This window comes from Cryptosporidium andersoni, assembly GCF_001865355.1.
Source record: "Cryptosporidium andersoni isolate 30847 chromosome Unknown contig_6, whole genome shotgun sequence".
In the NCBI taxonomy this organism is placed as follows: Eukaryota; Apicomplexa; class Conoidasida; order Eucoccidiorida; family Cryptosporidiidae; genus Cryptosporidium; species Cryptosporidium andersoni.
This window is the reverse complement of record NW_027122788.1, coordinates 122,336-134,904: the sequence shown is the minus strand read 5'-3', so window position 1 is coordinate 134,904 and position 12,569 is coordinate 122,336. Positions and strand designations below refer to the sequence as shown.

Genomic DNA, 12,569 nt, shown 5'->3' with positions numbered 1-12,569 from the left:
CTTTTAGTGTATATAGATGATGAAATATAGATAATTACAGCTATTTAGATAAATATCAATGTTATAATTTATCTCGTGCCATATAGATGCATATACAAACTACCCTCTTTTATTATTTCTAAATAGATTCTGTGTTTCTTTACAATATAATTAATTAACTTAGCTAATCATTTTTATTATATTTTTTTATTTAAGTAAATTTTTTTTTACAACTTTATAGTATTTATAAAAAGAAATATAAAAAAGTATTTTACTATTTGCTATTGCATGCATGCAATTTGTGTGATACACGCAATATTTTTCTTAATTATTTCCGAAAAAGTACCAAAAAGTAGGGAAATTAACAATTAAAAATACAAATACAAGAATTTATTTAAACTAATGTTATAAGCTAATGTTATGGAAATATTCTGGTTTTTTTATAGTTATATATATTGGACTATATAAAGCAGAAGGTACAATATGGGAAAGCTCTTTGCCTATGAACGATAATATTTTTGATAAAACAAATGGATCAGATGAAGGAGTACTAGATTTAACAATTGAAGAATCAGATTCATCAATTGCTGATAATCATATATATGATAATATCGTAGGTAACCAAGTAAATGATAAATATTTAATGAGAAATAGAAAAGTGCAGCACTCAGTTTCAGTTGCAAATTTAGCAAAATCTTTTAATAATCATGAACTAACTTTTTGGAATAAATATCACAATTGGCTAGCCTTATCTAGACGAGTGAAGTTAATTCACGGTTTATTAAGAAGGAACAGACCATCCAAAATCCGCCAAAAATTTGCTAGGGAATATGTAGCTCATTTTGGAGGGAGTCAAGATCAGGCAATGAAGAAATTAAGAATGTTTGAAAAAAGATTAAATTTGGTTTTTTTTGCAGCTGAAAGATTAACTAAAAGTCAAATCTCTATTTTAAAAGCTAGTTTAAATTCTATTAGTAGTTTAATCATGTGGTCTCAGCAATGGAGGTATCAACCAACATATATTAGTCAACCAATATTAGTCTTAAGTAATAAAAATTTTGCAAAAATAAAAAAATTGTGCATCAGGGAAATAAAAAAGTCTATTATAGTTATTGTAACAGCATCTCCTTCATATTTAGATGAAAATTTTTTTGAACCAGATTATTTTGAATCTATTGATCAAATAGATAGTATACATGAATTATTACACAGAATAGTGATATCATCAAAAAATTTTAGTGATTCAGATAATAGTGAAGTATTAATGGCTTGTTCCATGAAATCAGAAAGTTCTAATAGATCTAAACATTCAAAAAGAAGGAAATGTAAGAGCAGAATTAAATATTCATCATTTGCTCATATCCACTTCAGTAGAGTATCGGATATTTATAAATTTAGAAGTTTAATTCAGCAATTATCTCTTTATTCTCCATATAAAAGTAATATGTATACTAAACCATTGTTTATTGTACCTATTTTGCTAGGTATACCTCAAATTGATACTACAGGTGCAATATTATCCTACAAAGCATTGAAAACAAAGAAAAAAAGAAAAAGAGCTAAATAGAATAAAATTGTTCAACTCTTTAGTGTATAATAGTTGTTAGCTTCTTTTTATCTTATGTCTAAGATATAATTTGAATTTTCATACGTGATTCAAATTATTCTAAATATTTGCATTATAATTTGTGTGTAAGCGCCTAAATGCATGTAATATATTTGGAATAATAAAAAGTGAGCCGTTTTTTTTTTCTTTTTTTTTTTAGTCTTTTATTTCCTCTTTAATATTAAATAAGTCAATATAAGACAATCAATAAAATAAATGTCATGAAAAGTATATTTGGTTTAGTTACAAACATTTTATTTTTACAAGTTATAAGAAGCCATACAAAAACTGAAGAATTAATTTTATCATATACATGGAAAATAAGTGAGACTTATTTTCCATGTATACCACAATTTCTTAAAGTTATAGGAAGACATATTATACTTAGAAATCAGATATCAATGTATAATCAAGTTTTAAATGAAATAAAGGAGAAAGGTAATCAAGAATTTACTGAGTTGTTTAGTCCTGACAGTAGTGTAATAGATGAAATTAACATAACTATAAATAAATTCCTGGAAGATTTTGAAAATCAAAAAAATTTATTATTAAGATCTAATAATTTGGTCTTTTTAGATACTAAAAAGACATCTTTAACTTCTTTTTTAGATAATTTGGTTAATTTATATAGGCATTATGACCTTGATGATTTATATTTCGTTTATCAGCAAATACAATATATTGGAGATGGAATAGAACAAATAAATTTATCTGATCAGGTAAATAAAGAATTTTACAACGTATTACAAGATGCATGGTTTAGTTTTAGCTCCATATCAAATAAAAATAATGAAAAAGTCTTTAATTTAGCTCAAAGTATTATTCAACTATTTAGTGAAGAATTAATTCAAGATTTCAAGTTTAATTTAAAAAGAGATATAATATTTTCAGATTTTAAATCTAATTTTTATGATGTATATTGGAAAAATATCTTTGATGGAATAAATATTCTAATATTTTTAGAAGAATATTCATACTTGCAGCTTAATGCAATATATAAGACCAGGTTAATTTGGATCAGAGTTTTATTATTGTACTCAGAATATTATGTTAGTGACACAATTTTAAATATTCAAAATATAATAACTAAGATAAAAACTAATTTGGCTTCTATTGATACTTTATATAAGTTATATCATGGAAGAAATAGAATCAATACTGTCTTAAATAGTGAAAATATTTCACAATTTAAAGATTTACATTTAGAATTTGGATCTGTTATACTTGAATGGATTTATCGCACAGCTGTGATGGAGGATCTTAGTGTATTATATAGCAAATTACTTTCTTATAATATAGTTTTAAAAGATCTAACTTTCGAATGTAATGAATTAGTAAACTTAATTAAGGGCATTGGGAATGATTATATTGAAAATATAAGAGCATTTTATACTCCAAACAAATATATTTCTAAAATTCCAAATTACCTAATAATAATTCAGGATATGGTTAGTAATAGTTTGAATAAATTAAAACTAGAAGATAATATTATTCAAATTAATATAGAAGATAGAAGGCATCTTCGAATAATGAACTTGTACTTGGAAAATACAAATTTCAGAAGTGCAATGGAGGTTAGCACAGAGATAGATTTACATATGGCTATTGCAAAGGATAGGGAACTATTAAAAAATAATAGGAATTTTGCTGAGGTAATCAAAATTTGGGTTATGAAATTTGATGAATTTAATGGAATTTCCGGAATTCTTGTTAATTACTTAAAAAGATCTAGTGAGTTTTGTAATATATATGCCCATATATCTTTAGATATGGCACGCCAAATATATGAATATTTAGCAAATTATTTACTTTATTATGACAAAAGACCAGTAGATAAGACTAATCAAACTCTTGATTCTCCAGTTATGGTGGATGATCTTAATCAAGTAAGGAAGGCTATTAGTGAAATACAAACAACAACAAATGAGAAATATCCTGTAGATATATTTGGTCAATTAATTTCAAGTGATAATTTCATTTATACAAATCCTAAAAATCAAGATAGCAATGGACCTAAATCAGAAAATAGCCTGGTCCATCCTATTTGGATTGGTATTGCTATGTTAACTCTATTTGCAATGATTTACTTGTGGGCTAAAAGACAGGATAAATATTTAGATATAAAGAAAAAAGATAATTTTGATGATCTAAATAGTGAGTGTCAATATAAAATTGAACCTAATACTACTAAATATAGTTCAGAATATCAAAATGATATGAACTCAGAAGAAATTGAAATTTGTAAAAGAAAATATTATGAACATGATCGGAGATCTGGTTCTATAATTCTTAAAGCAAGGAAGTTTTAAATTTTTATGTTTAGCTTTTTTTTTATAGTTTAGGTAAAAACTTTAGCGCTTTGTATTGCATGCATGCAATATCTTTTAATATATGTTTCTTTTTTTTCTAGAAATAATTTTTTGATATAATCTTTTTAATTCTATTAAAATAGGGTCAAATATACGAATAATCGATTAGTTAGAATAAGTCATTGTTACTATTGTAAAAGTAAGATGCACAGACTTCAGTAAGATATATTAACATTTTATAAACGAAAAGAAATTACTCTCAATGATCATGGAGCTAGTTTTGACAAAATTATAAATAAATTCAACAAGACTATTGTGAATTATGGAATGAGTAAACTTTTGCGACTTAGCTAGGTATTATATTATAATTGGCGGGACTATTTGATGAATTAGACACAAAAGTAAAAAAGAGGGGGGAGGGGGGGGAGGTTTGAGGGAAACTGCTTTATACATGCTTAGGTAAATTATTGAATAAAATAGCTTACAAGTCCAATTTATGTTAAAGAAATGGATGTTATAGAAGCAGGCGATGTTGTAGAAAAGCCTTCACCAAATATATTCCGGTCAAATAAGACATTTACTGAATATGAAACAAGAATAATAAATAAGATTAAACACAATTTTTTAGATACTGTAGGATATATGGAATATAGGAAATTTAGCAGAAAGCATCAAGGAGTTTTTAGGAATGTTGCTAGAGGATGGACACTAGCAATATTAATTATATATAGTATATTTGCAAATGTTCTGTTCTTTGCTACATGCCCAAATTCTGGTCGAAATTTTGCAATTAATGGACTTTTTTACAAGGGATATAATTTAGTAATTTTATGTATTGAACTTGGATTATTATTTCTAACCACTTTTTGGTTAGTAGCAACTCAATTTCAAACTGGAGTTGTATATTCTTTCCGTTTAAGCATTATTTTTTCAGCAATTACACTTATTCTTTTCGTACTAAGAGTTGCAATACCTGGTCCTAATATTCCGCTAATATTTCAGAAATGTGATTATGAATTAAAAAATGGTTTTGTTATTATCTATAATTTTATTCCACTTCTATATCTACTCTTACAATTTTTTATTTCAATTTGTTCCTTTTTTTATTCGAGACTTAAACCGTTATTGGCTTCATATTACTACAAACATCCTTGGTTTTTAAAGTCATGGAAGTTTGTTAGTGTAGAACCTGTTGAACTTCGCTTGTTATCTTTTGGAAAGATAGCTGATTCTCAATTAAATCAAAATGTAACTTCAGATATATTAAAGAATAAAGGTACTGAATACCAACACCTTACTGAGAATAATGATAAATCGAGACTATTTTGGAGATTAGAAGGGGATGATATCCCACAAACAAGGCTTGCAAGGGGATTTTATATTGAAATTAAACGGTTTAGTCTTAAAAAACTTATGAAAAGATTGGATCCAATTAGACTTGACTTATTACTATCATTTAGAACTCGTAAAGATACAGCAAGGCGTCCATATGCTTTAGAAAAGCCTGGTTGTGATGTTACAAGCTGGTATCTGGGTGAAATTAATGATGAAGGGAGACCTCATGGATTTGGAAGATGGAGAGAAGACGATTATTATGGTGAAATATTAGTAGGATTTTGGAAAGATGGTTATCCAGTTGGACCATTTAAAACAAGGGAGTGTAGATCTGGCAGTGGATTTGTTTGTTTACGTTTAGGATACTGTAGTACAGATTCAGGACCAATCCCTTATACATTTGGCTATGCAGATATAGAATGTAGCGTATCCGGTCAATTTTTTCGTGGTTTTCCATTATGTCATATATATCCTGCACCAACCCCCCATGTGAATCGTAGTCCTTCTATTTTTGCTAGAATTGGTGCGAAAGGTAAAGCAGCTTTTGAGGATACCACTCAAAAAGGGAAATTAGTTTTTAGAGCTTTATTTAACTTAAAAAATATCTCTAAATCCATAAAATCTAAAATGAAGTTAATTTTACAGAAAATGTCCATTTTAAAAAAAACTAAATTAGAAGAAGTGGAGATAGAAAATTCGCGAGGAAAAGTCGTAGAACTTCAGTCTAACAATAAATCAGATCTAAGTAATGTAAAAACATTTTCACTAAAAATATCAGAAGACACTGGTGATAAGCAGAACTCTATAAGCAATGAAACATATCCTAATGAGACTCCCCACCATAGGTCATCACTACCTATTGATTTGAATTTAAGTCTGAATAGAGGAGTTAGAATAATAAAACGTGTCAAAGAAAAACTCAGAAGAAAACATAATCTACAAGAAAAAGAGAGAGATATTGCAATTTTATGGCTATTTCAAAATTTATCTCCACATTTGCCAATGTTCACAATTCATCCAAAGAATGAAGTTACTATTCTAGTTGATGGAGAACGTGGCCTTTACATTGCAGGGTATTTTCCAATTTCTGAAGTACTACAATATACTAAACATGCTGGAATAGAATTTCCTTTAGATATTAATGATGGTACAGAAAGCTATGAGGGCGAACATATTTCGCATTTACTACAATCTTCTAATCGTAATAAATTAGAAGGTAATAATCAACAAGAATATACGTCAAGTTCAACAATTGGAACTTTATATCACTCAGAAAAGCGAGAAAATAATCGATATTTAGAGTCTGTGGAAGTTAAAGTAGTTGAAAGGTCGAGATATGACTTCACTAATAACTCAAATAGAAGAGATTTCCAAGATTTAGATGATTCAATTGGGGGAATTCTATATTATCCAGAACTTGAAATCAAAAATTGGGTGCATAGTGATGGTTTACATGCTGTAGAAGTATTAATATTTATACATGGATATAATAATACTTTGATAGATGCACTAAGACAAGTTGGTCAAATGATTGCTTTCGGAAATTTCCCATCATATATCAAACCTCTGGTATTTTCATGGCCCGCAGGTAATTCATTTCTAGAATATTTTAAAGCTAGGAAGAGTTCTGATTCTCCAGTAACACATAAATCCTTTTGTGAATTAATTACTGGATTAAGAAATAGAGGTATACGGCATATTCATGTTATGACTCACTCTATGGGTACACGTCTATTCATAAAGTGTTTCCCAAAACTCTTATCTGCAAATTTAATAGAGATATGTGAACAAGATAGAAGAACTCAAGGGATTGAAGCGAAATTCCCTGAATTATATAGACCAAATATATTGAATAATTCAATTGAATGTGAAAAGGTTCAGATTGTTTCGATGACCTTTCTAAATCCTGATGTGTACTTAGATGATTTTATTAACAAAGCATTTCCTATATTGAGGAAATATTGCAATTTAATTACAATGTATGGAGATAGCCAGGATGGTGCACTTAAGTGGAGTGAAATAATACATGGTAGGAAAGCTTTGGGATGTAATGTATTCGGACTACATTATGGAACAGCAAGTTTCAAAGATCGTAGTAATCAGTCTAATATTAGTATTTATGATCTACAAAATAAATCTGATAATATCCTCTCTGTAGAAACATATGCTCAACCTGAAACAAAATTGAATAAAGTTAATAGGCAGGAAAGTACACTCTCCTTAATATATCCCTCAAGATTACTTAGTGGAAAGTTTCCTGCCAAGACATTCTCACCCCAAAATAGTAACTCAGGAATATTTAGTGCATCAGGTTCAAGCGGAAAGATAGAAACTCACAAAGAAATTAATTTTCAGTATCTTGATATGGATGTAATTGATCAAAGTTATATAGATCAAAATGTAAGTACAATGAGGCACAATAATTGGAATCTAAATAGAGAAGTAATTGAAGATCTTAGAGAATTGGTTGTAACAAGAAAAAGAGCATACCAAAGGTCAACAAGACTAGATAAGCGCGAAGGAAATGTATGGGTATACCGTCTCGCTCCTTCATACGTTACTTCAATTTTTGATTAGTCTGTTACATTATAGTATTTCGGAAATAAAAAATAATGGGTTTCAGTTTCGATCTTAGTTTCATAAATTAGATATTCAGGTTAGGATTTATCTTAATTATTAACTTTCTTGGGTTTAATTTTCAACTTTTAAGGTGATCTATCTACATGCGTATTTTAAGGGATCTAAAAAGTATTTTAGCGCCGAAATAGGAATTAAGTTTAACTTTGTAAAGAATAAAAGATAAGTAGGTTTTTCTTTAAATTTTTGTTTATTTATCAATAGATAAGTATTCAAAAAAGGATGCTAATACATAATTTGGTGGTTATAGCGTTAAATATTCTATTGTTACCATCAGATATATATGCAGTAGCCTCTCGTAAAGTTGCTCCTTCCTCCAAAAGATATACAATACGAAAGAAATTGGACTCTGAGCTACCATCTATATCACCTTCTCCAATATCAAATAATTTTAATTCAAGATATGTCTATTTTGTGCCTGAAATTTTTGATATCCCAGTTTCTAAAGCTACTCAAGTAACTTCAAACTCATTATTACCAAATGTAGCAGTATCAAATATTGAGATTGCAGAGAAAATTGATAATAATGTATGGAGCTGGAATTCACAAAATCAAAATTGGTCTTGGGGACCTCCAATTAAATTAGATGGTAATCCAGTAATCCCAGTGTATCCAAAAATTGAAGCTCCAAGAGCTTATACTGGTCCTCTTAGGATATATGGTCCTATACAAATTGATGATTTTCCAAGACCAAGAGTTATTGATATAATGTGCAGACCATATGAAAGTTTAATTGGAATTAGGGCATGGTTTCCAAATCCAGATAGTAAAGGTAGAAAGGACCTTAGAGGTATTCAATTTTTATGCTCTACTCCATTAGATTCTAGAAGAAGTAAATCCAAATCATCTCAATGGAGCAAAATTATGGGCAATGCAGGACCTCATTTAAAACAGTATACGGTTTTGACTAGAGCTGAAGATCCTTTTGTAAAGCTTAGAATTTTTATTGAAACTTTAAATCCTGTTAAACAACCACTTGAGAAAGAGCTTATAGTATCTACATCTGGGGGACCTAAACTAGTATATGTGGATGATGAGACAAGTGCTATGGAAAAAGGTGTAATTTATCTTATAAGAAGGATAACCTTAAGAACCAAAAATAATCACTTATCATATTTAGGAGGTGGTAGTAGCCAATTACCTTCTGTTGTTGAGATTGCTCCAAAAGACCATGAATTAATTGGATTTAGGGTAATATTATCTGGATATCCATTAGGTCAATTGAGACATGAACTGAAAGGTGGATTCTACAATACATGGAGATACAGAAATTCAGTATCTATTGGTCTTCTTTTTGGACGTAGTGAGGATATTTTGACAGTTCCAAAAAGTCTCTACGGACGTCATGGCGTTGATTTTCAATATATTAAATGCGAAGGAAAGGTTACAGGTTTGCATGGTTACTTCATGGGAAATAGAGGTTTAGTTGGGTTGAAAGTTGAATGTGATAGAGTTTGGGGGGATGTGGTTCTTGGTATTACTGAAGGTACTGATTCTAAAGTCCTTGTTGGACAGTTTATAAACTCAGTTACAGTTCACTTATCTCCTGAAAAGTTTATACAAAGTTTGATATTTCATTCTGTGACGGGTAGACAAAAAACTATGGGGAGTGATTGGACTGTTCCAACTATTAGATCTTCTAAATCTGAAGGTGGTGGTAGACATATTTTGCAAGGAGTTTTCGTTGAGTTAGATGAAAGTGGTGCAATTTCAATGGTTGGTTTTCACTGGAAAAAGCCAATAAAACCAGGAGTTACTGGTGAAAGAGAAGATTTTGGATTTCTGGATACTTCCCAAAGTGAAACCTCTGATACTGAACAAAGTAAATATCTTGAAAATAAAGAAGAGGAAATAGTTCCAAAGACAGACTTTTTTGGGAGAGTACCTGTAAACTGTCCAATAAAAGAATCAAAGTGTCCTACAGGTGTACCAATGACAGGTATTCGCCTTGTTTTAAGGGTTGGTGAAACTAAACCAAAGCCATTCAAAGACTATTTAGTTGCACTATTAATTCAATGTGGTGACGAATTTCAAGAAATGATTGGGAATCCTAATAATATAGATTTGGGGAAGAGGCATACATTTGATATTTTAATTCATGAAGAAGATCCAATAGTTAGGTTTCGTGCATATTTAGGTGATAAAGGTTTACCACATGTTTTTGATATAGTTAATCTTCATGAATTGAAAAGTAGATATGAGCTTTATGGTTTTAGAATTGCTATGATGATTGGATATGATCGTATTAGTGCTATAATGCCATTATATCGTCCCAAAACACCTATTGAACTAGCTCCAGTAACTGCCAAAGATATAAGTTTACATTTGTTTGGGGCAGTTAGACCTGTAGGTGATCCAGATATTGTTGTTCTAGAGACATCTTGTCCATTAAAGATACCAATAACTTCTGTTCGGATGTGGTTTGTTACTAAGAAAAATGATCCCAATATTTCAAGATTGATTGGATTGAGGATCCGCTGTGGCTCAAAGTGGAGGAGAACTAAATTAGGAAGTGGAATGGGTGATAGGCATGAAAAAGAAGTTCCACCTGGTGACTTTATCTCTAAAGCATTTATCAACCAGCTGGAAAATAAGCCATTTTATACTAGTGCTATCGTATTAACCACTTTTCAAAACAATAGATTGTCTTTTGGAGGAGTAAAAAGAGATATTATGAAAAATTTAGCTGCTGGTGATATTGAAACAGAGATATATGGATTTATTGGTCAGGAAACTGCAGAAGGATTGGTATCTATAGCTTTTCTTGAGCGTCCAATGCCATCAGAGGAGTATCCGCCCTATAAAGATATTGAAGTTTATCCATATCCAGCAGCTTTGGCTGAAGTTTCTAAAGTAGTAATAGATAAGGAGGATCAAGAAGTTTATAATAGTGGTAACATGAAGCCTATAGAACTATTTAGACCTGGAGAAGAGTGGTTTGGTAAAAGAGGGTTAATGGGATCTTATGGTTCTGAATCTGTTTGTACTCCCGGTACAAGGTTGACAAGTTTACTGGTACACCAGTCATCAACATCAAATCCTCCAAATATTATAGGTCTGACTTTATTCTGTGATGGAAATCCATTACCACCATTAGGAAGTACTTTAGGAGATATTGTACGCTATGAAATTCCACAAAATGAGCCTATTGAGAAAGTTGAGCCTATATTCAATCAAGTTGATGGATCAATACATCGTCTTAAATTATTGCGTCGAATAGATCTTAAAAAAAGAATGAGTAAATTTTATGATCGTGTATTAAGCGGATTTGATGCAGAAATAAGGAAAGGTGTAATTATTGCATTATCACCTGTTTATACTAATAATGGTGAATCTGGACCATCTCCGAAAATAAGAATATCACAAGGGAAAGGAGCTATTGGACCTGGATCTGCTCCGTTGACTGATAGAAAAACTCCTTGGGGACATGCAAATTCTGATGGAGATGTTGCAACAACTGATGAATACTCTTGTGAAGAGGGTACCAAACTTACAAAAATATCTATGGTGTATAATCAAGAAGATGGCTCAAATGTCTTAGTTGGACTAAAAATCACTTGTAATGGTGTGGATTATGATGAAGTTGGACTTTGGATAAATGATGATAATACTTTGACGGAGGAAGTCTTTGAATTAAAAGAAAAAGAGTTCATCATTTCTATTGGAGGGATTAGGACTTCAGAGACTCAAAGTATTGGTCAATTATTCTTTGAAACTAATTTCCTAAGGCAATATGGTGAATGGCAACATTATTATATTGAAGCTCCTGGAAGAGGAATGGAGTTATATGGTTTTGAGCTTTTATTTGAGAAATCTGGTGATTATACTACAGCTATCGCAATGTTACTACCTCTATTTAGAAAAATAACTGAAGATAACAATAGTAATACACTAAATTCTATAAGTACGGCTATAAAAAATACCTCACCATTTCATCTATCGTCTATTCAGAAAGATGAAGATGAAATTCAACAATCATTATTATCTTCACCTACTATTACAACTGACTGGGTTGGTTTGGAGGTTCCAAATCTTGAAGTAGATGGTATTTGGTGTAAGACTTCAAGACTTAAATTAGATGGCAGGATGTTATGGGATGATTGGAAACATTCCAGAATGACTGGAATCAAAATTTATTCAGATGGGAATAGTATTAAGGGTATAGCCTTACAATGTGGAGGTATATGGTTAGAGGAAGCATTTTTAGGCTTAGTTAATGATAATATTCATAATGAAGAGATTAATAACATGGTGGAAAGTGATGCTGATTTTGTTGAATCAGTTGAGATTGGTGTTGATGCAAGAAGTATACCTATGGCTATTAGATTTACGAGTTCTAATGGAATAAAAAACAAGCTTGTTGTAAATAACAATGTTCTACTCTCGTGGATTGATACTAAACCAAATGGTGATTTTTTTGCCACTGGACTACATATAGAGTACGATCCTGATACAAATATTATCTTTAGAATTAAGACTGTATATCGTCCAATTGTAACTGTAAAGGATACTCCTGAAGATGAGGATGTAGGATTTGTTATTTAGATCCCGTATATAACCAATATTCGTTAATATAGCTTTATTTCTATTTATTACAATTACTACAAAACAGTTCCTTTAAAGAGTTTATGTGAATGATATTAAGTATTCTATGACCAATTATCGTCGTAGAGTGCGTTATTTACTATATCCAAATAATTAAG

General features: G+C 30.2%; 4 protein-coding genes across 4 annotated transcripts; all 4 read left to right on the top strand.

Moving 5' to 3' along the window:
• Positions 1-394: 394 nt before the first annotated feature.
• On the top strand, positions 395-1,546 carry cand_033950 (uncharacterized protein; the record flags this gene model as incomplete). Its single annotated transcript, XM_067213621.1, has 1 exon — positions 395-1,546. The coding sequence occupies one exon, from the start codon at positions 395-397 to the stop codon at positions 1,544-1,546; it is 1,152 nt and encodes a 383-aa protein (XP_067070183.1).
• A 260-nt stretch (positions 1,547-1,806) lies between these two features.
• On the top strand, positions 1,807-3,894 carry cand_033940 (uncharacterized protein; the record flags this gene model as incomplete). Its single annotated transcript, XM_067213620.1, has 1 exon — positions 1,807-3,894. One exon carries the CDS (start codon positions 1,807-1,809, stop codon positions 3,892-3,894), a length of 2,088 nt encoding a protein of 695 aa, XP_067070182.1.
• Positions 3,895-4,401: 507 nt separating this feature from the next.
• cand_033930 (uncharacterized protein) lies at positions 4,402-7,806 on the top strand (the record flags this gene model as incomplete). The annotated part of the gene is made up of 1 exon (XM_067213619.1): positions 4,402-7,806. One exon carries the CDS (start codon positions 4,402-4,404, stop codon positions 7,804-7,806), a length of 3,405 nt encoding a protein of 1,134 aa, XP_067070181.1.
• A 282-nt stretch (positions 7,807-8,088) lies between these two features.
• Positions 8,089-12,411, top strand: cand_033920 (uncharacterized protein; the record flags this gene model as incomplete). Its single annotated transcript, XM_067213618.1, has 1 exon — positions 8,089-12,411. One exon carries the CDS (start codon positions 8,089-8,091, stop codon positions 12,409-12,411), a length of 4,323 nt encoding a protein of 1,440 aa, XP_067070180.1.
• Positions 12,412-12,569: the final 158 nt, after the last annotated feature.